At 38.6% G+C, this 27,996-nt stretch overlaps 4 protein-coding genes and 1 long non-coding RNA gene across 10 annotated transcripts in view; 3 read left to right on the forward strand and 2 right to left on the reverse strand.

Annotated features, from left to right (window-relative positions):
• Window positions 1–8,328, forward strand: part of LOC105692599 (monocarboxylate transporter 10-like) — a 78,198-nt gene extending 69,870 nt beyond the window's left edge. The window contains exons 11-12 of the mRNA XM_048654726.1: window positions 4,581–4,787; window positions 4,904–8,328. Of these exons, the coding sequence (XP_048510683.1) occupies window positions 4,581–4,787; window positions 4,904–5,295 (599 nt within the window). The 3' untranslated portion in view covers window positions 5,296–8,328. The remainder of the gene's footprint in view (window positions 1–4,580; window positions 4,788–4,903) is intronic.
• A 4,611-nt stretch (window positions 8,329–12,939) lies between these two features.
• Window positions 12,940–21,711, forward strand: LOC105692726 (polypeptide N-acetylgalactosaminyltransferase 5). Of its 6 annotated transcripts, none has more exons than XM_012412131.3 (8): window positions 12,940–13,127; window positions 13,688–14,494; window positions 15,265–15,583; window positions 15,849–16,026; window positions 16,444–16,624; window positions 18,665–18,903; window positions 19,023–19,157; window positions 19,240–21,711. In XM_012412131.3, the coding sequence occupies exons 2-8, from the start codon at window positions 13,897–13,899 to the stop codon at window positions 19,387–19,389; spliced, it is 1,800 nt and encodes a 599-aa protein (XP_012267554.1). In that variant the 5' UTR covers window positions 12,940–13,127; window positions 13,688–13,896; the 3' UTR covers window positions 19,390–21,711. The 6 variants fall into 6 exon arrangements, with proteins under 6 accessions (XP_012267554.1, XP_020711830.1, XP_012267550.1 ...); XM_012412128.3 differs by lacking the exon at window positions 12,940–13,127 and adding an exon at window positions 13,149–13,567; XM_012412130.3 differs by lacking the exon at window positions 12,940–13,127 and adding an exon at window positions 13,149–13,342.
• Window positions 16,032–17,008, reverse strand: LOC125500628. Its single transcript, XR_007278050.1, has 2 exons — window positions 16,342–17,008; window positions 16,032–16,218 (listed from the first exon to the last, which is right to left on the reverse strand). It is a non-coding gene; the product is annotated as an uncharacterized LOC125500628 (long non-coding RNA).
• Window positions 21,698–22,798, reverse strand: LOC105692728 (60S ribosomal protein L37a). Its single transcript, XM_012412135.3, has 3 exons — window positions 22,650–22,798; window positions 21,960–22,088; window positions 21,698–21,874 (listed from the first exon to the last, which is right to left on the reverse strand). Exons 1-3 carry the CDS (start codon window positions 22,650–22,652, stop codon window positions 21,728–21,730), a joined length of 279 nt encoding a protein of 92 aa, XP_012267558.1. The 5' UTR covers window positions 22,653–22,798; the 3' UTR covers window positions 21,698–21,727.
• Window positions 22,799–22,951: 153 nt separating this feature from the next.
• Window positions 22,952–27,919, forward strand: LOC105692625 (ATP-dependent DNA/RNA helicase DHX36). The gene is made up of 14 exons (XM_012411945.3): window positions 22,952–23,333; window positions 23,557–24,138; window positions 24,224–24,413; window positions 24,505–24,679; window positions 24,780–24,928; window positions 25,013–25,145; window positions 25,221–25,416; window positions 25,490–25,754; window positions 25,850–26,142; window positions 26,212–26,638; window positions 26,732–26,940; window positions 27,035–27,117; window positions 27,218–27,309; window positions 27,511–27,919. The coding sequence occupies exons 1-14, from the start codon at window positions 23,255–23,257 to the stop codon at window positions 27,611–27,613; spliced, it is 2,976 nt and encodes a 991-aa protein (XP_012267368.2). The 5' UTR covers window positions 22,952–23,254; the 3' UTR covers window positions 27,614–27,919.
• Window positions 27,920–27,996: the final 77 nt, after the last annotated feature.

Raw genomic sequence — 27,996 nt, forward strand, 5'->3', positions numbered from 1 at the left:
TTTTAGTCGCGTGGTCCCGTCACGCTCGCGGTTCCTCCCGACACTTATTTATTTTTTTTCTTCCCCCCCCTTATCTTCTCCGCCACGGAATCCCGCGGCGAAGCGCGTCTTTCCCGAGTCGTAAAAATTTCTCGAGCGCTTGTGCCCGGAACAGAAGTCTGAGAAATGTGTGTGTATATATATATATATCCAATATATATACGCCGTAAAAGCGGCCGGAGCTTTTGTCCGGGGATAAGAGATGAGAAACAAAGAGCGGAAACGACCGCGTAAGTTATCACTGCGCGTTCACACTTCGATTTATGGCTATTAGCCAGACGTTCCTCCTTTGACCTTCGGGGTTGATGAGATTCCATGGCAAACACTCGAAATGCGTCCCCTTTTCAATATCTCGCTGGAGCTCGCGGTCGACTTTTGGCTATACTGCGGATCCACCGCTGAACTCACACTTCAATTTACAGCCATCGGAACGGGGTATGGATATAACGCCCGTTGACCTTGCGTTAATGAGATTCTTACGCAAACAACTCCGATGTCTCCTACCCATTCTCTCCCGTTCATCCCCCACCCACTCCCCCTTCGCCCCTCCGTTACAGGGATCTCGCCGGAGAGTTTTCGTCTCGAAATGCCATTAGTGATTAGCGCCCTTTTCGCGACGATTGACTTTCTTCCGTAAATGTTATCGCTCCCTTGCACCCATCCTCGTTAATTTTCTTGCTTAATTCTTTCGCAACCATTCAACGCCCGTACAATAAAGAACGACTTTTGAATCACCCCTTTATCAGTGGAGTCAGTAATTCAGGTTTAATCGCTCCTCCTTTTTCACAATCTTTTCTATTCTTTTGATTTGTTTTTAATTTACGATCAAAAAGCTCCGGAAGTAATCCGGTCGAATCCGCCGGAACGTTTCCCAATTTATCGACAATTTTTACACCTGTAGCAAACCCGCCCGACGTCGTTCTCGAAATCTTCGAAATTCTTTCGGGTCGGATACGCGACCCGAAAGAGGAATAAAAATAACACGCAACCGCAGAAAGTTGTTCGCGGCATGAGAAAAAGAGTCTGAGAAAATCTTGAGAAATGGTTAGAACAAGAGCCGAGAGAACCTAGAGCCGGAGGGGCGTCGAGTAAACAACGGGGTTATACTTGTTGATCCGATATCCCCGTCCGAATGTCGAATCTCGGCAACATAAGCTGCTCGCGATTTAACAATCCGTTGAAATGCTGATCTCATCTCATCCGTTCCGTTCCTCGTTAAAGAATGAAGTTATTATTTATAAACTCCGTCTTCACCGCTTGCATCTTAACTTCTTAAAACCATCACCAGAACCGTATGCCCTCCACCCTCCTCGATTGCCTTTTCTTTCCGGTCCGAGTACTTCGGATTTATCTTCTTTAAGAATATCGACGCAAACGACACTTCCTCGATGCACCTGCTGCACCGAGAAGCTTTATACACCTATACGGAGTAATAAACTCTTTGATATTTTCTCCTCGACTTCGGCTCGTATTGTTCGAACGGATAACAATTTATAAAGTGATATAAGTAAAATACATGGCACGTCCGATATCCCGGTTATATCCCTGATACCGAATACAGGGGGATGTCGCTTACAACGCGGTTGAAAAAAAAAGAACGTTTATTGATTTCGAACATCGATAGAAGTTTTTCTTCTACTTACTACTTGGTACTCGCGTTATAGGAAGTCCGTGACGAATTCTTCGTGCCTTGGAATAAAAGCGACGGCTACAGGAAGCATCGCGTTATGTAGAGTAATTTCGGACCACGGAAATCACCATTGCTCGAGGGCTCGAAATTAGATAAACCGCGACTCCGGGTCAGACGTAAAATAAGAGAGAAGAGTTGAAATAAAGGGAAATTGTATACAGAAGTCGGTGCAAGTTGTGAACACACAAGTTTCTTTTTGCGGTTATATAAAATACATATATATATACATACATATATATAGTAGGTTTGGCGCGCGGTGTACTGCGAGTTGGGGGGCACCCAGCCAGACTACCACCATTAACAATTCAGCCCTTGGTTAACACGCTGCAATATTCAACCGCGCTGCCGTGAGAGTAAAAAGTGGCGGATAGAGAATAGAGAATGGAAATTCTTTTCACTCTAGGGGCAAGTGTAGGAGCTTACGCGATACGGACCGCTTCGTCGAGCCGTACATGGAGGTGCTGCAGAGTGCACGCGAGGAGTAGCGCGCGAAACACGATGTTCTCCAACTCAAAAAACGTTTCTACAGGGCGCGATATTCCGGTATCTTATGGAAAACCGACGGTGGCGAAGAAAAAAAAAAAAAGAACGGTAACAGAGAAGCGAGACTGTAGCAGCGAACGCGGTTACGGTTAGCGAGCCGGTTTCGAACCAGTTTCACCCCGACGTGAAACGAGAAAAAACAAAAAGAAAAAAAAAATCTCTTCAAATTAAACACTCGAAAAAATTCCACAACGGTAGGAGAGAGGGATACCGTGGCTCGCGAAATCGTGGTTCATGAAAAATTAGCATCGTCGAGTACTTTGATTGCGATCGGCGTTCGTTTTGAATATATTTTTTTTGCCGAAATCAGAGAATCGGGTGGTTTTGTGGTACGATCGATTTGCATAGCTGGTAGGTATATTTTTTTTTTTGTTCGGGGCCGCAGTTCCTGCATAATGACAGTCAAAGTGAGGGAAGCTGCATCACTCGAGGATGTTTTTGTTCCTCGCTACTCGTCAGCTAATTGTTATCGAGCGCTCGAGTTGTGGCTGAATACCGGAGTTTCAATGGTGCTCGAAAAGTCTTTGAATGGGTACACGGATGACAATGCCCCACCTTGAGTCTCGTAGTTGACGAGCCGGATGGCGCCAGTGTAGTTTCCAAACAACAAAAAATGATGGAAAAAACAAAAAAAAAAAAAACAAACAAAAATACGAAAGTAAAAAACGTATATTCAACTTTGACGGCGTTCGCCAACGACCTCTCGCAGGGCTTTGCCGCGCGGATATGAAGCTTATAAAGCGTAAAGCATAAGGAATGAGGAACGGAGTGTACGAGGTGGTTCTCCAGTCGCGGGGGTGGCGTGATCAATCGAACGTCGCGGACATATCAACGATGGGAGAGACGAGCGTAGCGACGACCGAAAAGGTCGTATAATAGCTCGAAAGGTGTTCACGTTCGGTCCCGGTCGGGGAATCTTTTTATACGCTAGCAGCTCGTTCGAATCGACTGAAAGAACATCTTCCTCCCAAAGTATCAAATTCCCGTAAATAACTGCTTCCGTATGCAATGGCTGAGATTTCCGACGGTGATACGGCGAGGGCGAGATACGCGCTCGGAAGCATTAGCATGGTCGACGTCTTCCTGAAATTCACCCCCCCCCCCGCGCCCACATCGTCTCTCTCCCGCCTCTTTTTATTTGACTTTTTTCAAATTCTCCGCATTTTCATCTCGCACTCTGACTCCTGCACGTCGTAACGCGCACCTCGTGTACCGCGTAACTATACCTACTCCCACTTTTTTTCTCTCAGGAGACTCGCATGTTCGAGACGCTAATAAAACTTTCTCTCCCGTTTCCCCCTTTTCACTTTCTCGTTATTCTCTTCGTACACTTACTCTGTTGAGCAATGTTCCTGCGGGCATGAGAAAAAAATCACATCCATCTTTCCATTTGCCATTATTATACGAGGATTCGTGCAACCCGACTGAACCTTTGAACTATACAATCGGATTCAAGGCTGCGTCACGTTCACCTTTCTTGCCGATGAGATCACAGCTGCGGTATGAGGCGGTAGTCCCATCGTATGATAAACTTTCGATTCATTCCTTCCCAAAGACGAACTCTCGAGACGAACTGCGTAATTTATTTACACATTTCCCTAGACAATCGTACCGCACACCTAGGATCCATAGCGTTCCGAGACAACCGATACCCTCGAGTAATTCACCATATCTTCAACCTCGTCAAACGTTTCGCGGTTACGAAGCGAGGGATAAGAAGGGGGGAAAAAAGAATCGACAAAGTTTGAGCGGACAATTTTCCTCCGTGTTTCCAAGGTGTTATTCTTTTATATTTCACGAGAAGATCTATTTATCTCTACTTTTCCTCGACAAGTAATAGCAACTTGTTCAAATTTTTATGGAACTCGTTCTTTTTTTTTTTTTTTTTCTTTCAAATACAAGATTATCTTTGGAGAGAAAATTGCGAGAAGGTTTGCAGAGGGAAATTCTATGAGACGAAATTTTCTGGGATTATAACCCATCCGAATCCTAGACATCATATCTATGCAGAATTTACAACTCGCAATCTCTGGAGCACCGAGGCTCGTCCTCGACGACGTAAAATCCGTCTGCATACCCGAGGAACTCGAGTTCGCCGTCCGACCTGGGAATATCGTTCCGCTCGGTTTCTCTATATTTCATCTGGGATATTCGCGGCGCTACGTAGCCGGGGATTCGGATCATTTACGGAAATGACAAAACTGCGGGGGGCCTCGGGTCGGACGGCGGTCAAAGTTCACCGGAGCGTGATCAGACCGAAATAGTTTGGCGGATCGGAAACAGACTTAGGTAACGTGATTGGTTTAAGCTGTCGCACAGGTCGCACTGGGCAGCGTCAGAGGTTACCACGGATTGGTCCTCGCGTCCGGTCTCTACGGAGCCTCACTCGGAGGGGTTTTGTATTCCCTGAAAATGCTCGCCCTCGAACGTCTCAGGGCTAGACATTTTTCCAGAGCATGGGCCCTCGTGCAAGCGGCCGAAGCCTTGCCCATTCTTCTAGGAGTTCCTCTGACAGGTAACGTATAAAAATCGCCAAAAACCCGGACGAGTTCACGGCGAACCAGCTCGGGTGATTTTCACCTGGACTCCGAAGACTCTCACGACGAAATGTGTTTCTCTCGCGAGCCGCAGGTTACATGAACGAGAGCAGCCCGCGGGTCGGTTACTACGCGTGTACCTTGAGTTCCCTGTCGGGGGCGGCATTACTGTTTCTGGTGGGTTGGGGACGGCAACCCTCTTCCTCGGCTATCGGAGCCCCGCCTCCGCCCTGCGCCTGTCCACCACCTCCGAGACCCCGTCTACCGAAATCGCAAAGTTTACACGTACCCTTGGACGTTGATCTGGACCACGAAGTCGGCCCCCAGGTAATGGAGCCGCCTGGATACTTTCATCCACAATTTCACGGGGCTCTTAGACCGAGCAAAAGCTTTCCCGAGGGACTCAGTCATCAAGAAGTCTACCGGACACGTCCCAGGGCTCATCGCGACGTCACCGTCATCGAACAAATTACTACGAGCGTCTGAAACCCGCTCCCCAAGCCTTAGTTAATTAGTCTCTATTAACACTGAGACCTTTCCCTAGTGCACGGGTTCGCGGCTGTTGGCAGGGAAATGAGCTGAGGCGCGGGAAGAAGACAATGCTTCCCGGTGTGTGTGTGTAAAGTAATTTACGTGCTCGCGGCCTTCCGGCGTTTGGTTTTACCAATTACGATCAAAGTTGGGAATTTGAGAATTTTCAATTGTACCAACACCATGAGGAGAGTGGTACACGTACCTGTGTGTACTCGCGGTTTATTCATTTATTTTCATTCGATTATTTATTTATTTCATAAATATTTAAAAAACTTAGTCATCGCTGATCATTTTTTCGATGAACCTTAACTTGTACGATTATTACTCGCGCGGTATGCTATTTGATTAAAAAGATTTCCATTTTATCATATGCTACTAAATTTTCCAACCGCACCGTAAACCTCTACTCTCCTCATCGATAATCTGCAGCGACGATAAGAATATTCAGTGCAATATCGATTATCAAATTTAATCCTAGACCAATGAAGTATAGCTCTCGCTTCCTCTTATTTATTTTTTTATCGATTTCATTAATTTACTATTCGTTTCTAGGATCAATGAAAATAGCTCAGGCAATCAAGTGCTTCGCTACTAATACCTATATCTGTAAGTGAGGACGTATTATTCGAAGTGAGAGAATTGATTTTGCAAAATTTTCCAGCCACTGACCAAGTAAATCTCGATCTTTATACTCATCGGAATCTAAAGGGGTGACAAACTTGTTTTCTCGACTCTGTAATAACGATGTATTCAAGAAGAAAAACTATTTGAATAATCATAGGCTAGCCGTTTTTGTTGATGTATTATGTCTCGACGAATGAAGCGAGCGCAAATTTAGAAATGAAATGAAATTAAATAAGATATATACCAAGTTAGGGAAATTGATAGGTATTGAAATTTTTAGCCGCCAGAACGGGCGCTCTAGCACTATACTATAATATAGTACAGGGTCTCGTCTGTTTTCGGTAATCACATATAAAAACTTGAATTAATTCTTTATGTACGTAGGAGAAAATGGGAACAATTTACGCGGCCTGCCCCTATACATATAGATGCAGGGAGATTTTTTGTATCGTTTCTATTTGTACTTTAAATGTTTTGCAAAAGGGATTTTAAATTTATAACAAAACTTGTAATAAAGGCACGCTTTAATTGTAGTCGTCGTATCATACGGACAACGTGAGTAGTGACCCGTTTGAAAAGATACAGATTTTTTCTATTTTTTCCCCGTCATAAAATTGAAAAATCAATAATTTCACCAGCGTATGCGTACATGTTCAGACGTAATGAAATTGTTTAGAATTGTTCAGTTGCTCGTTAATAAGCATATACGATTAAACGTGTGAATTATTTCAATTTATCCAAGTATTGTCCGTCTAGTTTCGCAGCAATTTGAAAGTTGTTTTCGTCCTCGGTGCCTCATCATTGGCACCATTCGCTGACCTGATAAAAAATAGAAATACAATACTTCATGCGAGTGCACCGAAGGGTGATAATAATTTTCAACGATAAGTGAACGTGTGCGAAACAATCGGAAATACAAAAAAAAGTTGTCTACTTGCTGGTTACTGTTTTGCGATAATTTGATACGATAAATTCGCCAGTCAATAACTTTGAAACTCTCGATATCGTATACGCCTTGAGAGGTATCGAGTGCCGATAATTTGCAGACAGGTAATACACCTATAATGTAATCATGGATTTTAATAAATTATCTTTCCGCTCATATTTTTTATCCTGGTCAAACTCGTGAAAGATTATTTGGGTGAAGGGCAAATTAGTTGACGATCGGATATCTGCGTAATACGTACGTACGTAGGGATATCAGTCGTACGAATGATGCGTCATTTCCGCTCGTTAATTGCAGTAACCGACGGGTAAGACAACTGATCCTCAGTTGTAATTGTGTAATTTTTTAATAACTGAAAATACACGGATGATCAATTCAGCTGTGGTAGGTACAATAGATTTTTGGAGCTGGTCTCCACGAAGGTTATTATATAGTATAATTTAATACAATTAATATATAAGTGTATTATGTATAAAAATTGCCCAGCACTTATTAATATTAATAAGACTATATATTCAATCAATAGCGAATAAACGTATCTTTGCGGATGTTCGAAATATATGAAGGATTTATGTATATATGAATAATATATCGATACAAATAAAACAAATTTTCCATCATCGACATTGTGAAGTAGGGGTGAATTCTTCGATCCGAAAGGCGGAAATGAAAATATTTCACGTACATCTATACAGCTCCGACTTCGTAATACGAGAAATTGAAATTCACCCCCTCGCACCGCCGATTTGTTTAAAATTGCGAGTGCCCTTCTCGGCGCGTTAGACTTTAAACTTGCAATTAGACATTGAAATTGGGCCCACTTTTTATCAAGAAATGGCAATCGAAATGTCAGCTGACAAAAAATGAATAAATAAAATCAAATAATCACTGCCACCTTCAATTTCGATGCAAAACTCTTCGCATATATAAAACAGCTGCTGCGTTGTGTCAGAACAATCGTTTCTTTTCCATGACTATACAGGTATTATTGTCTATGCCTGATCACGAGAGAAATTTTATTCCCACATTGGAGATTGAATGTTCCTATAATAGTGTTTGTTTCCCATATGTGAAGTGAAAGCTTATCTAACGCCGAACGTCTGATGCATGACGATTGGGCAAATGGCTTTTTTTATCTTTTTTGTTCCGTCAAATTTTCAGAGAGTATATTCAAAGAAAATTGATGAAAACTTATTTCTCAGCTGCACCGAATTTCGGGATTATGCATCTATGTTATTTTACTATTAAAGCCTTTCTACTTTCTAAGATCATTTCATCTAAGAAATAATAGAAAAAAAAAAATCAAAATGACGCTTCATTTCTCAGCGACGACCATCGCTGCACACCCTTTTTATGTACGATGATTAATTTAATAAAATACATCCAGGTAATTAAATTTCCATACCTGCAAAATATTAAATCTTGTTTAATCACATCATAGCCGATCGAATATATTTCCAATTTGGGTATCACGTTCATATTGTATACCTACAATTGCGTGACTACCGATTGCATCACCGATATCATCGCCTCTCTCCGTTCCCATATTTGACACAGACCACAATTTTTTATAACCGACAGATTCAAATTACGTGAGGTGTTGATTTCAAATCATTTCACCGTGAAATTCTGTCCGAAATATATGCACTGACATGGATATCCATTAAATCTAAATTATATATAACTTCCATGAATTGAAAAAAATCAAGCATTCTAAAGCTGTTTTGAAAAAATTTTGGTTGCTGCGTAGGTTACGCGGATTTTTTACTGTCTGGGTGAGTTACATTAGTTCCACTTGTATTAGCAGTTTATTGCCACGCGTCAGAGAACGGGTCGAATACCGTGTAGTGAAATACTATTATCAAATGTTATACATTAAAGTGTAGTTAGTTTTTTGAAATCACGTATAGGCGTGTTTTATACATACTTCGACCCTAGGAATACGAATTCGTTGAGTAAGTTCAGCTCAGAATAATTCCCATCGGGAAATCTCATTTTATTAACTTTTGAGATCGATAAATTGGCCATAACTTGATCAATTTTTAAGGTAGATCTTTTTGACTTCGAAATTCGGATTCCTGATATCGAAATAAATGGGGTTACCCCAAAAACTCCTTTGAAAAAAAGTTTATTTTTGGGCCAAAAATGAAGTATTTCAAAATCGATCGAATAGCGCTTTCCTGATGTAATTTGATCCCAGGAACACAGATCTGTCAAATGAATTGAACTGAGAATCACCTAATTCCATTCAGATATCTCTATTTCTCTGCTCCACAAAGTGAGAAATTGGCGAATAAGTTCAAAAGCATTTTTAATCAGAAAAACTCGTCTTGAAAATCTGAACTCCATCGTTAAATTCCGATCATTCGTTACCGAGATATAGGGAAAAACGTGATGGCAGGTTACGTAGCTCGAGATTTCATATTTCAGCGCGCTGCGCTCGAGCGCTCTCGACGTTGTTCGTATTCTTACCACTCGACGGCGTCTATCGCCTCGCGCCTCGCGTCTCGCGAAATCTTCTCGCAACCGAAAAGAAACCTGAAAAGAATCACCCCAAACTCAATCCACGCATCCCTGGCGAGTTCCGGCTCCGTTGTAAAACAAGTGACCCTGCGTCATCTGTTCCAATATCAGAATTGACACGTGCTTGTTGATCAGAATTAATTCAAGTCCCATCTGATGGTGGAGGTGTGAAATCACTGCCTCTTGTTTATTATGAGGTGTGAAATCACTGCCTCATTTTTTTCTTGAGGTGTGAAAACTCAGTCCTTGTTTTGGATCTTGCTTCTATTATGAGCAGGTGTCAGACGAACTGTCTAGACCTGATAACGATCTTGTTCACACCTCATAATTGAATTATCCCTTTCATCCACCTGATCGGCGGCATCCCTTTGCGGTATTTCTGCGAATTCTATGTAACGCAGACCGATTAAGGAAGTAAATATGTGAAAATTCAGTAGTCACATATATGGTTCAGAGTACACTGAAAAAGATCAATTCTGTGTCGCATTTTGCTATACTAAAGCCCGCGTCTGTACAGAATCAGAGTCAGCTAGTGTACATAAAGAAAAAAAAAAAAAAAAAAAAATCCAGATTTTTTTTTTTCTCGTACATTGCATTATTACACATCGTTAGAGGGGGTGGGCGACATTCGTTCATTTTCAAGCTTACGATAATCAACGCAATGTACTGGTTGTGAAATTACTAATATTTAATCCAAATTTTGATATATTGTTTATCAGACGAAAAATTGAGATATTCCGATTGGTTTTAGTCGTAGACTCACTTTGACTCGTCTCAATCCATGCATGCGTCGAAATATTCGAGTTTCTCAATTCACCAGCGAAACCGAGCTTTGCTAGAGTCAGGTAGCCACGGGCGCGCGGTTTGTTGTGGGGCGTCACCTCTGCTCAGCCCCGAAGGTGACTTCTCACAACAAAGAGCTACGCTGCTGGCTACGCTGACTCCAGCAAAGCTCGGGTTCGCTGGTGAATTGAGAAATTCGAATATTTCGACCTATGCATGGATTGAGACGAATCAAAGTGGGTCTATAACTAAAAGCAACCGATATGTCTTATAATTTTTCTGTTCCCAACAGCGAATAATTGATGATTACTCGATCGATTGCATGAGTAGATTATTTTGGCTTTCAGATTTGGATTCCTGAGCTGATTATATGTGAGATTACCTTTGAAGAACCAAAAAAAAGTTCGATTTTTGAGCAAAAAACAAATCATTGTTTCAATTGGGGTTAATATGCTTTTCTTACATATTTTGACTTGAGGAACACGAATCTAAAAGCCAAATTGAGCTACGAATTTTTCCTATCGAGATATCTCAATTTTTCTGCTCCAAAAAGTGAAAATTCGGCGATAACTCGTCCAATTTCATCGATAGACTAATTTAACTTGTGAATTCGGATTCCTGGGATCCAAATACATAAGAATAGCATAGAGAATAGAATATTTTCTCTCGACCCAAAATTGAGAAATATCCAAGGGGTACCCCTTTGGATTTTTTCGATTTTTAGGCGGAAAATGAAGTAAATATCTCTGAAGCCGATTGAAGAGGAAGTTCCAAGCTGCGAAACCCATATAATGCCACCCTTGTGCAATTTTTTCCAAACGCGATGACCATGGCACAAAAGAAAAGCAAACCGCAAAATTTCTGCATTTATGGCTTCGAAACTGTATAACTTACAAAAAAAAAAAAAAACTGTGCAAAAACCAAATTCACGATGACGGTTTTGAAGTCAGATCTTCAATCTTCAAGACGTCATTTTTTTCATCGAAATCCGTCCACTTTCGAAAAAGTTACACTAATTTAAAAATGGGTCTTTTTTAGGACAAAATTCGGGTGATTGCTTAATTGTTTTACGCAGTGTATATAACATGAATAGTGTTTGCTGCAGTTCAGAGTAATGGTCAGTGCACTAAGTACAATTTAATTCCCATTCTGGTATTCGTGAATTTTATGCCAGTGGTTCGCATCACAATGCCAACGCAAAAAGGTATAAGTATGCACTAGTTATAGCACGTTACCGCATAGGAATTATATCCACTTTGCGCTACAACGGAAGTAGTTCGGACCAGTATGAACTAACACAATTGCAGGCAAACTAACAACGTTCTATATGGTTCTATTATGCCGCGTAAAGTGAAAGAGAGATATGAACATCAGCGGAAGGTCATCGGCAAAACAAGGCCACGCATTTCCCTGATGACTAGTTGTATCCTTCATTTTGCAGAAAACCGAGTGACCAGTTTTTCAATGTGAATTACTTTTAGCTGGTTTCGTGTCGCGCAGTGCATATTTGATACTTGTGAAACGTTCAGAAATAAATTTGTTCATTTTTCAATAGATTTTCGGTGTTTTTTTTCAAGCAATACTCGTAAGTATACATATACTTGTTACTATTCAGTACAGAATACGTCGAAGCCGGTTGGCAACTGGCTATGCAATAATCATTATAAAAATTCCTCAAGTCTGCGGAACAACGGTAACTTGTGTAGATGTACATAGCGGTAAACTGAAGACGATTCGACCGTAAGGCTTTAACCATTTTAAATATACGTCGAGTTATCGCGGTTCGCGGGATGCATTTATACCTGTAGGATTTTGGGGTGTAATCTACGATCTGTTGTGATCCCAAACGTGAATTTATTCTTGCGAATGCCTGTAAATAAATAAGTGTAGGTATACTCGTTGTACATATATCGTAACGTTCCGGAGTCATTTTACAGATTATACGTGTAATGAATATAATTGATATAAGTGGTATGCCGTTGTTATAATCATGCGTAGATTGTACGCTAGTAGAAGCTAGCAGCTAATTTCCAGGGCAATAAATTCAGCTTACGTAACGGCAAAGGTAAATTCAATTCTTATTCTTTAATTTGAATAACTCTTTACGTTTAGAATAATGTCGACATGTTTCGCCCTCGATTAAATTTCAATTGATTTTATTCCGAATCGAATAAGATGTATACGAATATCTGTAGAATTTATCGTAGCGGTAAATGAAAAGTCGATTACAATAGCCGGTAAGATTTTACACGTCTATTCGCAGACCGTCATCAAGAAATGGTCCTCAGATGAAAAACAGAAATTTCATTGTGGCTTCTCTGTCCGGTTTTAAAATTTATCGAACTTGAAGCATAAAGCCGCGCCTGGAAATGATAAGGGTTCTGCTCTCTGGCGGAAGGATCACAAACCCCTATGCGCGAGCCCTTAAACGCTCAAACTTTGCACCCTGCTTTGCACTTTCAAAATTCAAAATTAGCTGGAAAATGAAAAATTTAACGCAATCTTTAGCAGCCAGGAAACTAGAAAAACCCCTTTTCTACAAATATCGTAATTTCGCAAGTCTGTTCTAATATTTAGGATAAAAGTTGCTCTGATACAGACTGCACGGAGAATAAGGGGTTGAGTGTTGATGGCAGCAAATAGATGGCGCGAAAATGAAGTTGACGGTAGGTGTACGGGTTCTCGGTTTGGTTTGAGATTAGGTAGCTTGATCTAGGTTGGTAATTTCATAGCTAGGGATAGCGAATATTCCACATTGCATCCATCGTTCGAATCGTGAGGGACGAGGACTGGTGCAGGAAGCGTTGCCACGAACGTCGAACAGGTGTCCCCACCTAATATCGTGGTGGAGGTGCGTGTTGGATCGCTATGTGCACCTGCAGATTTCTTCGTTGCTACTAGCTCATAGGTGTGTATAGAGTAGTCTATGAATGAAATCTCTAATTGCAACATGTCATAGTTTGGCCCGCGGTAGTAAACATCTTGTATCCAGATGATCCGGCATACGCGAATGGTTCCAACTGTCAACTTTCATTTATCCTTTCCCATAGCACACAGCTGCTTTCAATATTCATGTTTACCACCAACTCTCCTCTGTGTGTTCGATCGAGTTTCACCGAAAGCGTAAATTAGTGATTCTTTCTCAGTTTCCGCATATATATTATTCGGACGATATCGCACGGTTGTGTTACCTTAATAATTACCTGACCGATAATCATCGCTAAACGAATTGTGATCGTGACGCATGGAATAGCCCAGATACTCGAGTGGTGTGATTGTGTCTCCCTATCGGTTGTCGCGTTTCAAATATCGTAGCTAATCAGTTAGACCACGTCTCAAACTGCCAAAGTGCATATTCTGGTTGCCTTGCGACAAGGCTAAATAATAGATACAAAAATAAATCATTAAATAAAATTCGCCACGCCGGTACTTGCGATTCAAACGTATGTGATCTTTAATTTGTTACAGGTCCCCAGTCCCAGCTCGAGTCATGTGACACAAACGGAATATCCGCATTATTCGGTTGTGATTGATATTATTTTTTTATTCATATTTAAAAACAAGAGTAAATGATCTGGAGTTATCCATAACGCAAGTTCGAAAGTGATGCTCCTAGCAATTAGTGTTGTATAGTGCGTGTTCTAACCCACATTTATCTTCACACCCAATACACCAATATGTTTCGTTCAAAAATTCGTATTCACACTTGTCGTGTTATTTTACTGACTTCTCTGGTATGGTTCCTCGTTGATGTAATGGTACTTATGTTCTACTCCGATTGTATCGGAGGATCCGGTTGGGGGTGCTCTGACAATAGGCTAACCACCGCAATAAATGGTAAGCCCGAAGTAGCAGCGCTAGAGAGACAAGTGAGGGACTCGCCTACTTTCAATAGAAGACAATATAAACAGTCCGAATTACATTTATGGAGACCTGCAAAGGTTGTTAAGGAAATTAAGGGCAGTCCCGGAGAACTTGGGAATGCTGTTCACATACCTGCAGAAAAAGAAGCAGAACAGCAGGAACTGTTTAAATTAAATCAGTTCAATTTAATGGCCAGTGATATGATTTCTTTCAACCGATCGCTGAAGGATGTCAGGCTTGACGGATGCAAAAACAAAAAGTACAACAAATATCTTCCAGACACCAGTATTGTTATTGTCTTTCATAACGAAGCTTGGAGTACTCTTCTCAGAACTGTTTGGTCTGTGATCAACCGATCCCCAAGATCTGTTCTTAAAGAAATCATCCTTGTCGATGATGCGAGCGAACGTGGTGAGTTACTTCCTATTTCAGCTGTGTTATAGTTGAGCTCTGTTATAACAGGTGTGTTAATTCAAAACGGTTTGCAAAGCATCTTTGTTTCCAGAGTGTGTTTGCTTCACTAATATCATATTCCCTTCTAATATTGACATTCCATTGACAAATATATTTTTCTTCTCTTCTCTTTGTTATGATAATCCTTTATAGTGACATTTGATATTTAATACTCCTATATTTGATGAATTCAATTTTTAAACACTCATTTGCTTCCAATGTATACAGTGCAATCAATAATAATCTAGCTCACAATAAGCATAAGTCCTTTTAACAGCTTTGCTCAGTTGTTGAATAGTTCAATTGCTGGGAGAAGTGTGTAATAGTCCACAAAGCTTATGATTGTACAGAATTATGAAAAAAAATTCATCTCTTTCGTAGTGTATCAGTTTGTAAAAACTTGTCAGGGAATCTTTCAAAAATACATTTGAAATTTTGGATGAGTAATTAAACATGGCAACTGATTGAATAATTGGATAGTAAATGTACATTGTTCAGGTTTTCAGTTGATTAAGATGCTTGATTACCACCTAATTATGAGTAACTACCAATTAAATTCTAAAATAAGATATATGAAGATAAGAAATTTCTCTGCTTGCTACGGTGAGTGCATAGTGCTGCATCCCGTGAACAAAAATGTAGTCTCGAACGTCCAACTCTGTGGGATATTTTCCAAAAAGTATGAATATTTATTAGAATATTTGGACAAAGACCTTTGTCTTCCACAGACCATTTGAAACAAGATCTTGAAGATTATGTGAGAACGCTTCCAGTCCCAACATATGTGTATCGCACCGAGAAACGATCAGGCCTTATCAGGGCTAGACTGCTTGGGGCAAAGCATGTGAAGGGACAAGTTATCACATTCTTGGATGCACATTGTGAGTGCACAGAAGGCTGGCTCGAACCTCTCTTGTCCAGGATTGCTGACGATAGAACTACAGTAGTCTGCCCAATCATAGATGTAATTAGCGACGACACATTTGAATATATAACAGCTAGCGACATGACGTGGGGAGGTTTCAATTGGAAACTGAACTTCAGATGGTGAGCAGTGTTTATATTCAGTCAGTAGTATAGATTGATCAATTATGTACCCTGTTAGCTAAACCATAATCGTTCCTCTTCATTTTTCTAATTGTCATCAATCTATGTATCTTTTGTCTCAGCTGGGTAAAAATCAATGCCCAATGTGATTTCATATTCTAGTTTTTTTCTCCACCAAATCTGATGTTTCATTGAGCAAAACACATTGGCAGGATTATAATGAGTTTGAATATTTGTTAAATTCTAATATGTTGATTAATTACAGGTATAGAGTTGCTCAACGGGAAATGGATCGAAGAAATGGAGACAGAACAGCCCCTTTGAGAACACCAACAATGGCGGGAGGACTTTTCTCGATAGACAAAGACTATTTCTACGAGCTTGGTGCTTACGACGAAGGTATGGACATATGGGGTGGAGAAAATCTTGAAATGAGTTTTCGAGTAAGTATTCAACCATTGAATTCTACTATTATCAAGTGCCAAGTAGCTGATACAAAGTTTTACCCCCCATCGATTACCAGTGTATCAAGCATCTTTTGTCATAATTATTCAGACATCCCAGCTCTTAATTTTATTGGAAAATCTTGTATTCAAAGTTGCAATTCATGTTGTCCCTCTTACAATGAGATCTGTCTGAAATTTGATGAATCCTTAGGTAATTCTCTAGTTTGATCAAATCAAATCATAGTTTACCAAATAACATTATGGTTAAAACCAGACTTCGAAAAGATTCTCAGCTGGTTTTTTAACAATTACCTTTACTTGAAGTCATCATGCCGAAGTGATTAGTTGTCAAAATAACCAACCAAGGGAGCCAAGAATCGTTTTGCTATCTGTAAGAGTGCGAGTTCCTTGTAGGTGTGGCAGTGCGGCGGTATACTAGAAATCATTCCTTGTTCGCACGTGGGACACGTGTTCCGTGACAAGAGTCCCTACACATTTCCTGGTGGAGTCAGCAAGATCGTTCTGCATAATGCTGCAAGGGTAGCAGAAGTCTGGATGGATGAGTGGCGAGACTTTTACTATGCTATGAACCCAGGTTAGATTACTGCATTTGATTATGGTTTAATCAGTGATGAAGCTAATCGTGAGCTGATTATGCTAACGGAAATTATTAAGCGTATTCATATTTTCCGTGTGTGCAACAAAACCTTTCAGCAACAATTACATTTTTCTGATTGTTCTCATGCTATTCAGCCTACAGGAAATTTCATAATACATGCCTCGTGCCAATTGTAAAATATAATATCTCTAACACTTGTTGTCAATTATAACACACAACACGCATAGAAATTTATGAACTTAGACGCAATTTATGTGACTATTTGATTGCAGTATGATATAACTGGATATAAAGTATTGTAATCAGGATAGTCGAAAGCAGTTATCAGATGGAAAGTCAATTCAAAATATTGTGAATGAACTAAAAATTACTTCGGCTTCATTGCCACTCTCCATGTGATGGTAAAGAATGCTTCATTTTACAAGAATTTCGAAAATATCTACTTCGTTGTTTGCGCACTTATGCTGTGAGACATCTCTTGAAACATTACTGGCGGTATTTAATGTATAACTTTGATGTATATGAACTGCTATTCAAATCAAAAAAGAAATAATTTTTTATTGATTAACGATCAATGCGATTTGAAATTGGAAATAAATCAATATGATATTCATTTTCCTGGTTGGTATAATATGCTACGCCAGTTTTCATTATTGCTGTGTTTTGTGACTGTCAATGCGGCTTACCATTTATGCTTACATTAATTCAACTATTCATGATATACACATACACAATATGTAATCGGTTAACTTGATAAGAAATCACCTTGCTCATGCACACCGAGATTAGAGAGAAATGTTCGTTAGCAATCAATCTAAAATTTCAGAATAGAATGAAACAAAAATTCCCTATATTATCAGCAGGTTTATTCCAAGAATAATTAGATCAGTGAATATACTACGTCTACAACGGGAATAAAGTCCTTGCGAGTCCTTTACATGTAAACTACCTCTTTTATCTTTCAGAAGTAGTTTGAATTTTTTAAACATATTTAGATAATCTATAAGCGCTTAATGCGATTTAACCATTCATCCATCCAACCGACTAACTACCTTCGTATGCTTGTATTTTAATAACAATATTTATTTAAATAGCTAGTAGGTACTGTTGCAGTGCAGCGGAAAGAAGATCATTTTTCTTTGTTTTTGTGCTGTATTCGTTCAACGTTTGTTAGATTAAGCTAACAATGTAAATTCTTAACACACTACTAACAGAAATGAGTTGCCTAGATATGGATGTGTGGTGGGACATTGGAAATAGCGACATGTTCACATGTTGGACATGTTTTCCGTAAGTCAACCCCATACACCTTTCCTGGCGGCACAAGCAAGATAGTGAACCACAACAATGCACGTCTTGCAGAGGTCTGGTTGGACCAATGGAAATACTTCTATTACAACATTAATCCAGGTAGCACTAACACCAACATTGCTGAGCATCTCTATGTGATTGCTGCCTTGCCTGTCTCCAGCATGCTCTTCGGTGTCAGACTGCCAGCATGATTCTTATAATTATTATTATTGTCAGTATCATAAGTATATTGCCATTGAAGTCAAATATAATATGTCCGGTCAACTCGGGATTGAAAGATACCCTTTTCGATTTATGTTAGATCTAATATTTTTTTCAATTCGGCATAGGATATATTTCGTTTTAATGATTGAGTAGATTTATTTAGATCAAATCGTGTTTCATTTCCCATTGGTATTGTCCCATTAGTTTTAATAAATTTCGTAAATGTTTAATTATTATTTATGTCCTGTATGGCAACTATTATATTCTTTTGCTCACCTTTAATTTATTTTTCAGGATTGCTTTATAGGGTATGGACTGTTGGTACTTCTCAGTCTATACTCATCATTTCTATTTATCTTTCAGATAAATAAGCACTTTCACATTCCACACACATCTATTTTCATGACTAAAAAGCAAATATGAACACGCACGCAAGATCACTGAAAAAAATATCACTGTATATTGAATAATTTTGATATAATACTGTCCCACGTATTCCAGGTGCTCGCAGTGTGACTGTTGGTGATGTTTCCGAGCGTGTTAAATTAAGGGAAAATCTTCACTGCAAAAGCTTCCGATGGTACCTTGAAAATATTTACCCGGAGTCCCCCATGCCTCTGGATTATTACTACTTAGGTGACGTTAAAAACGTTGAAACTGGAAATTGCCTTGATACCATGGGCAGAAGGGCTGGAGAGAATGTTGGCATCAGTTACTGTCACGGCCTTGGTGGTAATCAGGTGTGTGTTGTTGAATCTTACTTTATTAAACTGTTTATTCCCACTAAATACTAATGACTAACAAGTTTATATTTTATGTTCGAATCACACATCACTCCTTGTTGCATTTCGTATCATAGGTATTCGCCTACACAAAAAGGCAGCAAATTATGTCGGATGACATGTGCCTTGACGCAGCTAACCCACAGGGTCCAGTAAAGATTGTACGTTGCCACGGGATGGGGGGAAATCAGGCCTGGGTTTATAATGACGAGGTTAGTCTATGGGATACCTCTCCATTTAAATAGTTTTTTCTTCTTTCAATGAAAGCTTCAGAATGACCATGTATTATTTCAGACAAAAGTAATCAAACACACGAATACTGGATACTGTTTATCGAAACCTCGTCCAGGAGATGGTTCACAACCTGTACTTGCTTCGTGTGAATCTCACAACGTCGGTCAAAAATGGATAATGCAAAGTAAGTTCAAATGGCAAGCCAGCTAATACCGGGCAGCTGCTAAACTTAAAAATCATACCGACTAGTTGTTGATCCATCTTCTAAATTATCACATGAAAAATCAATCTTTGAAAAGAGCTTGTTGAATTGAAGCGTGAGCATATGGCTCCAATGGCTTTTACGTAGTTCACAAGTCAGTAGCCAGAACTCAATTACATCATTGAATGATAACAAAATGAACTATAGCTTCTAATTAACCCTTGCCTTTGTCAGATCGGAGACGAATTCATGAGTTGATTGATCTTTTAGGGCTTGTTTAGTGTTTACAGCAGTGATGCGTTACCGCCATTTTTTACGGTATTCCTCACTATTTTGATTGATGAATAATTGAAGACAAAAATTATAGTTGTTATGTATTGGCGTTATGATGATCCGTTATGATCGTGAGCAGGCAGAACATTTGAGTAAAATTTTGTTAGGCAGAAGAGAAAGCATATCAGACAACTGTTATAAATGAGTAATTGTTGACTTAGACATTAATTGAGACATATTTGTTAGTTTGGGATGAGTGCAATGACGATGTTTGTTAGTTTTGTCCACCTACTTTTGAATGAATGCGATAAATCCGTAATTGTCGCTGTTGTCTTCGACCGACTTCGAAGTGCAAGTTACGTCATTACTTGTTAGACAGTACATTGGAATGTACTGATTGTTATATTGTAGAGGAAGAGTTCTGGAGCTTTGAATCGATGATGTTCAATAAGGAAAGCTTCACATTTGAATTTCAAATTGATATTTCTTAATATGTGCACCCAGGGTTCTTCTTCTAAAATCTATATTCCGACATAGATCGTTGACGACGATTGTTAATATTCACTTGAATTTTTTGATTATTAAAATCTGACAATTTTTTTAATAGTGAATTTTGATATACAAGGTATAGTGTGTACCCGTTGGAGATACACAAAAATATGGCAAATAAATAGTTAAGATTGGCAATAATTATTGAAGGTATTACATGTTAATTTACTGTTACATAATTTCAAATAGCTGGAATGTGTTTTTGAAACTTATCGATCAGGACTTACCTTGATTTGTAAAATCGGAACGTTCCAAAATGATCTATGGTGACTTGACAAATTCTTCAATACTTATGGTGATGGTGCAGCAGTTTACTGTTTACAATTTACAGCTTGAATATATTTAATTACCCGATTGTTTTAAGACTGCAGTATTTATTTTTGTACAGCCCCAGAATTTAGTTATTACTATATAGTTAAAAGAATATCTAAGAATAAAATTTTTTTTATTCCGTAATCATTATCTATTCATAATATAGTGGTACCTAAATATGTAGTGGCTAAAATAATAAACCTCAATATTTTATATTGCCACTCGCAATCACTCGATGCCCGTTAACAAGGAATTGCCTTTTCAAACCAAGCTGATTGATGGCCCTTTCACGAGTTCAAGCATTTATAATAATTATTGAATAAAAAGACAAGTCAACTCGTGCGATCATACCCTAAGAATCACTCGTGGCCCAAGAGACTAATCTCAGAAATGACAAAGAATATTTTCAAGTATTCCAACAAGGTTGGGTACTGAGTAATTTATGGTGCATGAATCTACGACTCATGGTGATGTATACTTGGTACTATGTCAATTGACATTTCAAGTACCTGTTTGTATGTACTTTAGTACTATGCATAGATGAAGTCCTCTTATCATTAATCTGTATCATAGTTCCATCACATTGCATTTAATTGTTATTAGACTTTGATCATGCTAAGATTAACGTAGTTAGATGATACTAAATGAATTCAAGGATGGTCACTATAGCTATTTGTGAAATGACAACAAAGAATTATCTCCATTAAGCGGCTAATATAATAATTTTTATCCTGTTTCATCAAAAGTACAACAGCGGGCCGTCAATAAGCAATATCAGTCCATGTCATTGTATAGTAACTTCCATTACAGAGCGCAAATCTTTATTCCAATAGACTTGAATTTATAACTATAATATCACTCTCATAAATTGTCCATCGCTTGTAGATTTATGAAATATCCATAAATACAAATCTTTGTTACTAATTGGGTTGAGTACGTTTGATTCATCTGATACCGCTAAAAGTAATTAAGTCACAAAATTCAAGATACCTGATCCAGCCGAAAGATTTTTTTCCAAAAGTGACTAGTTCGATATTCTTAAAATAAATGGCAATTATTCATGAGTTGAGACTCTAACATTATAAAATCTTTTTTAATGAGAGTCAATTTCATCAAAGTCCATGACAAAAACTAATGGTCACATGGATATAGGAAGAAACTTCAATAAATGGAAGGCAGAACTTAGTTGGAATAGATGTTTATTGTATAAATTTACTGTTCCTTAACTTCACGTAGACGACGTACAGCTGACCTAACTGATGCAGCTGCTGTTGTAGAATAGACCCAAGCACCACCAGCTACAGTTCTTTTGCATCGTTTGCACGACCAGATTCCAACAACACTGCGCTTCATAGCATCCTGTAAAATATGAAAAGCAATTAATAATTCCTTCTCCCTTGTAAATGAACTGAGTCAGTATCTTTTGCATCCAATATTTATTTACCTTGCCACAGAATGTACAGGTGTATTTGCTGTGCTGGGTGATTTCCATCTTTTTGACCATTTTTCTGAGGGAGGCACCATAACGTGTTCCATATTTCCCTGTGATTCCAACCTTCTTTGTACGTTTGGCCTGCAAGACGAAAGTTAATCAACTATCTTTGTCAACTTGGTCTGAACTGAGGTCTGAACACAGTCTGAAGTTCTCACAATTTATGTCAGACACCAATATTTATATTAAATCACAGTCAATTGCCAAATCGCAGTGGGGTCTGCGAAATCTTTGTATGGATATGTGACATGTGTTGCGTTAGTAAACGTAGGAGATATTTATTTTCCTAACTCCAAGCTCAAGGGAGTAAGTCATGAAATCGTCGAGTTGAAAAAATACGATGAATAAGATGATAGTAATGAATAACGTTGAAACACTAAGACCATTCGGAAACACTGATCATCTTATCACATATGTGTATAATTATTAATTGTTTGAAAATACAATATTATTGATGTCACATAACCACACACGACTTAACCTAACGCATCGTCCTGGCACTGCCGGAGTTTTGGAAATCGGCGATAATGCAGTGAAATATCGCCATGAATTGGTGAACAAATATTGCAGGTAGATGAAGATTAAATACTTCTGCGATATTATCCAACGATTCCAACTTTGAAACAGGATTGTCTAGCTTACCATTTTGTACAAGTTCCGACGACCGTCAAAAGAACCGGAAAAAGAGATGTTTTGCTAACAGCGGAAATGGTGCTGAAGAGAAAGCTGCATAGTTGGTCAAAAGGTATCATTAAACTTCATAATTATTCGAATCGATTCATGCTGATAGTAAAAAAAGGCTTAGAAATTAGAATATTGACTTTTGATATATAATGAATTTGTCTGGGAACTTTGAGCATTTTATTTACACAATTATGACTAAGTCACTGATCTTTGAAATATATGTAGTGTCGGACTTGCGTATTATGAAAAGTAATGCAGAAGCACTGCGGGCTGCGGCACTGCAGGGCAGAGTGAAGCAGAGCCCGAGACTCGACGAATGTGTATAGTGATCGTACTGTCAGGTTACAGTAGATAGTATAATTTTTATTTTACACTTACTGTGATATCTAAAACTGAAGTTTGGTGTGTAAAAATCTGTTGTTAATTCATCGCATGTCTGAAATGATAAAATAGACCGATTTCTTCCACTTTTTATCAAATATGTATAAGTGTTGGGTGTGTGGAGTGAAGTCTGATAGGTGAATTTGAAAGTGATTGAATGCGTGTATAAAATAAATATACAAATGTCTTATCGACGAGGACGTGGATCGAGAAATGGATATGGCTCTTATCATCGCAGGGATTATTCCGAGGATAATCGCGGTATGTTTCATCGGAATAATTGTTGACAGGTTATGTTTATTCTACGAAAGTGATGATTATCCGGTTAGTGAACAATTGATTATTCAATTTATTCATAGCACTTCAAGAACCAATGAATCATCATTGAAATCTAGTAATAATTAAGTTTAACATCTGTTTGCTCGAATTCGTTCGCCAACTATGAACTGGTCATCATTACTTGATTTTATAAATCACTTCATAGATGGTTCGAGTCATGAAACACAAACAAGAGCTGGACATGGACATGGACGAGGACGTGGTCAAGGTCGGGGTAGGGGTTCACATCCTCCATGGTTAACAGGAAAAGAAATTGGTCTTTATTATAAGAAAAAAGCACAAAGTTCGGGAAATAATTCTTCACGTCAGGCTACTCATGCCATCCGATTAAATCGTCGCACCCAACAAAAAATAAGAGACCTGCTTAATTCAATGAAGCACAACCATCCCACACCTGTTTCTGGATCAAGAATGTATGAAGAAATCGATAAAAAATTAGGGGATAGGTACAGCCATATCAATGACTCCCACTTCAAGAAATCATTTTTGGAAATTATATCTGGTGATATTCAACAAAACCTTACAAAGTCTATACTTGCCGATTCAAAACTTGTACAGAATGACCATTGGAACAAGAAATTGTTGGAGGAAAATAAAAGGAGGTTATTGCTACCATCTTATCAAAAAATGTTGAAATTTAGAGAAGAACTACCTACATTCAAAGTAAAGCATAAAATTTTGGATCTTGTTGAAAAAAATCAAGTAATTGTAATCAGTGGCGAAACTGGTGAGTCCTCCAGTTGATGAAATCTTTTCATGGTCAAGATACCTGTGATTGATCTCGTGTATTCCTGTCTCATTTGGTATAATAGGTTGTGGTAAAACGACACAAGTTGCACAGTACATTTTGGATGACCAGATTGAACGAGGAAATGGTAGTGTAACGAAAATAATTTGTACACAACCAAGGCGAATATCTGCAATATCTGTGGCAGAAAGAGTTGCTGCAGAAAGAGCCGAGAGACTAGGCCAATCTGTTGGATTTCAGATCAGACTTGAAAAGTAAGGAGATAGAAGAACATACTTTGATTATCCCTGTGCATATTATCAAATAACAGTTTTAATTCTGTAATTGAATTGAATTTCTGTTCAGAAAGTTATGCAGAGATCATGGAAGCATATTGTTTTGTACTACAGGAATGTTGTTGCAATTTCTCCATGGTAATACAGCTTTAACCGATTGGTCTCATCTGATTATTGATGAAATTCACGAGCGTAGTACGGAAAGTGATTTCATCATAACGATATTAAAACAAATTATTCCTAGGGTAAGACTTTGAGCAGTTCAAATATTTAGGTATGGGAATAATCAGATCGGTCTTCGAACATTATTTTTTATGTCCAAATTTATTATTCTTGTTGTTTTAGAGGCCTGATCTGAAAGTGATTTTAATGAGTGCTACCTTAAATTCAGAACAATTCTCTAGATATTACAAGAACTGTCCAATTATTCATATACCAGGCTTTACTTACCCTGTACAAGAATATTATTTAGAAGATGTACTTCAGATTACACGGTACGTGAATAAAAGATATTATCTCATAAGATGTGGTTTGTAGTTAGAGAGATATCAATAGATATTATACAAATTCGATTACAGGTTCCGATTTCCTCCACCCCCCGAATTACCAAATAATTACAGAAGGCATATGAAAAGGTTCAAAAATCAGCAAAAGAAATCAGACGATTTCGCGGACTTTATTCAACCATATATAAGACAAATAGAGTCTGAGGCAGGTACCAGAGGTGATATTTTTTTCAATCTTTCGTTGTTCGAATAATGTCATAATCAACTTATTGTATCACAGAGAAAATATCCTCAGTATGTCATCGACCAACTTCGAAACCCATTGAGTGAAGATTTGTCGCTTGAACTTGTTGCTGAACTAGTACAATTTATATGTAGAAATGAAGAACCTGGTGCGATTCTCATATTTCTACCAGGAATGGTTGATATAACAAAATTAACCAAAATGTTGCTGGAGTCTGGAGAATATCCATCCAGTAAGGCAGTTGTCTTATTTCAAATTGATGATATTGTCAACCTGGCTTTGGTAATGATGAGTTTCTTCTGCAGGTAGATACATAGTATATCCTCTGCATTCCCGGTTGCCTACTGTTGATCAAAAAATAGTTTTCAATAAACCTCCGAATGGGGTGAGAAAAATTATAATCGCAACATCAATTGCTGAAACTTCGATCACAATAGAGGATGTGGTGTACGTCATTGATTCTGGAAAAATGAAGCTTAGTAGGTTTGATACTGACAATAACATAGAAACATTATTAGCGGAACCAGTCTCATTGGCCAATGCTAAACAGAGACGTGGAAGAGCTGGAAGGCAAGTTCACATTATGAAAACATCATACGACTGAACTAATTTTATCTGTGTACTCAACTATAGATCTTAAGTGAAACTGTCCAATGAATTTGCAGAGTTCAACCTGGAAAGTGTTATCATTTATATACTAGGGCAAGGGAAATGACGCTGGATCAATATCCATTGCCCGAAATGCTGCGAACAAGACTAGATCAGGTTATTCTACAAGCTAAAATCTTGCAACTCGGTAAGATAAAACCATTTTTAGCCAGTGTTATCGACCCTCCGAATGCAAAGGCTGTTGAATTGTCACTTGAACTACTTACGACTCTGAATGCTCTCGATGATGAAGAACAGCTAACACCTTTGGGTTATCATTTGGCGAAATTACCGCTTGATCCTAGAACGGGTGAGTAATTTTATTCGAATAGAATCCACAAATGATTGAATGATGTGCAGCAGGGTATTCTTATTCTAGGAAAAATGATAATATTAGGGGCAATATTTTCGTGCGTTGAACCGGTCTTTTCGATAGCTGCCAGCCTTACTTACAAAGATGCGTTTTATTGTCCACTGGGTAAAGAGGCAGAAGCAAGTAAAAAAAAATTAGAGTTGGGTGCAGGTCAGTTTAGCGATCACATAGCGCTTGCAGAAGCGCTCAGAAGATTTGAAGAAGCTGGTAGACGAGGTTCTCCTGGGTTCTTTTGCAGAGAGTATTTTCTGTCTTGGAATACACTCAAACTTCTAATGGACATGAAGAGTCAGTTTGCCAAGTATCTCTGTGAAATGAATTTTCTCCATAGTACAAATTCCAATGATGACCGTAGTAATAGAAATTCGAACAATTTGGCATTGGTTAAGGCTGTCGTTGGTGCAGGACTCTACCCTAATGTTGCTATAGTCAAGTGAGTATTCAATGTTTTCACTTCATGAACAAGTTATCTTTTTCGTAATGATATGTTTTCAATCATGGGGTTTTTCCTGTATTTTTGTTGCAGATCTGTACACAGGCATGGTGCTAAGGTTTTGACACCACAGGATGGTAAAGTCAAACTGCATCCCTCAAGTATAAATGAAAAGTGTCCTTCGTTTCCCAGCCCTTACCTGGTTTACTACACAAAGCAATTATCTTCGGCCATTTACCTGCATGACACTACAAGCATCAGTCCTATGGGTCTAATTTTTGCCGGTCCAGATAGCAAAATAGGTTCGAACGATTAAGTAGAATTATCAGACCATGGTTTCCGGTGAAAATTTATGTTAACATATTGTCACGTTATCCTTCTAAATGGATGTTGTAGAAGAACAGCATGGAAAATGTGTGCTGGCTCTACCAGGTGCCTTGAGCTTTTTGTGTGAACCGGAAACTGCTTATATCATCCAGGTAAGGTTTCGTTAGCATTGACACAAACGGCTGTGAAACACAAGATGTAATGGTTCTTTAGAGTTCGCATTGAGTAATTGATTTGTTATTATTATTGCAGAAATTACGGTCAAAGCTGGAATGGCTATTGGGATATAAGATAAATCATCCGGGCACAATAAAGTGGGATGGAGACGAAGGTGCGGTGTTGAAGTAAGTCTGACATTTTTGATTTGATGAATTATCCGATAAAAGAAATAGCTTGAAACCTTCTCATAACAGCCATATGGTTAAAAAAGATTTACCCGGAAGAATCCGAATTGCAGCATAATTGTGACGAAGCATGTTCAAATTTACATCCTTTTCTTCCCATTTCTTCAAATGGATTTTTCTATGAGGCTAATTTAATTTCAGAGGTATGATCGAGCTCGTATCACAAGGTGATGAAGAGATGGGGCTAGAATCTCGGGTGTACCATATGGGATTTGCCAACGATACATATTCAGACTCTGATTGATAAATATCAATAGTTAATTATCAAATTGTACTCGTGTTGAAAATTTTATATTCCTAGCATTAACGCTGAAGCCGCCCGAGCTAACCGTTTAAAGCCGAATTTTCATCAGATTTAGATGCAAAATTGATTATTCGAATATCGTGATGATATCACAAAGAAAGCTCAGTAGTGTAGGATAGAAGAAAAAAGCACGATAAACCACTGTATTATAATTTCGCGACTCCTGTCGATTACTTTCTATGAATCATATCGCGAACTTGTAGTCATCATTTTCCTTCGTTTACTCAATACACAGTATCAATTGAACGTAAAAGACTTGATATCAATCAAAAACAGAACATAATTCTTACCTCACTTTCTCCATTCCCTAACTCATTTATTTC

The sequence above is a fragment of the Athalia rosae genome, chromosome 4 (genome assembly GCF_917208135.1).
Source record: "Athalia rosae chromosome 4, iyAthRosa1.1, whole genome shotgun sequence".
NCBI lineage: Eukaryota > Metazoa > Arthropoda > Insecta > Hymenoptera > Athaliidae > Athalia > Athalia rosae.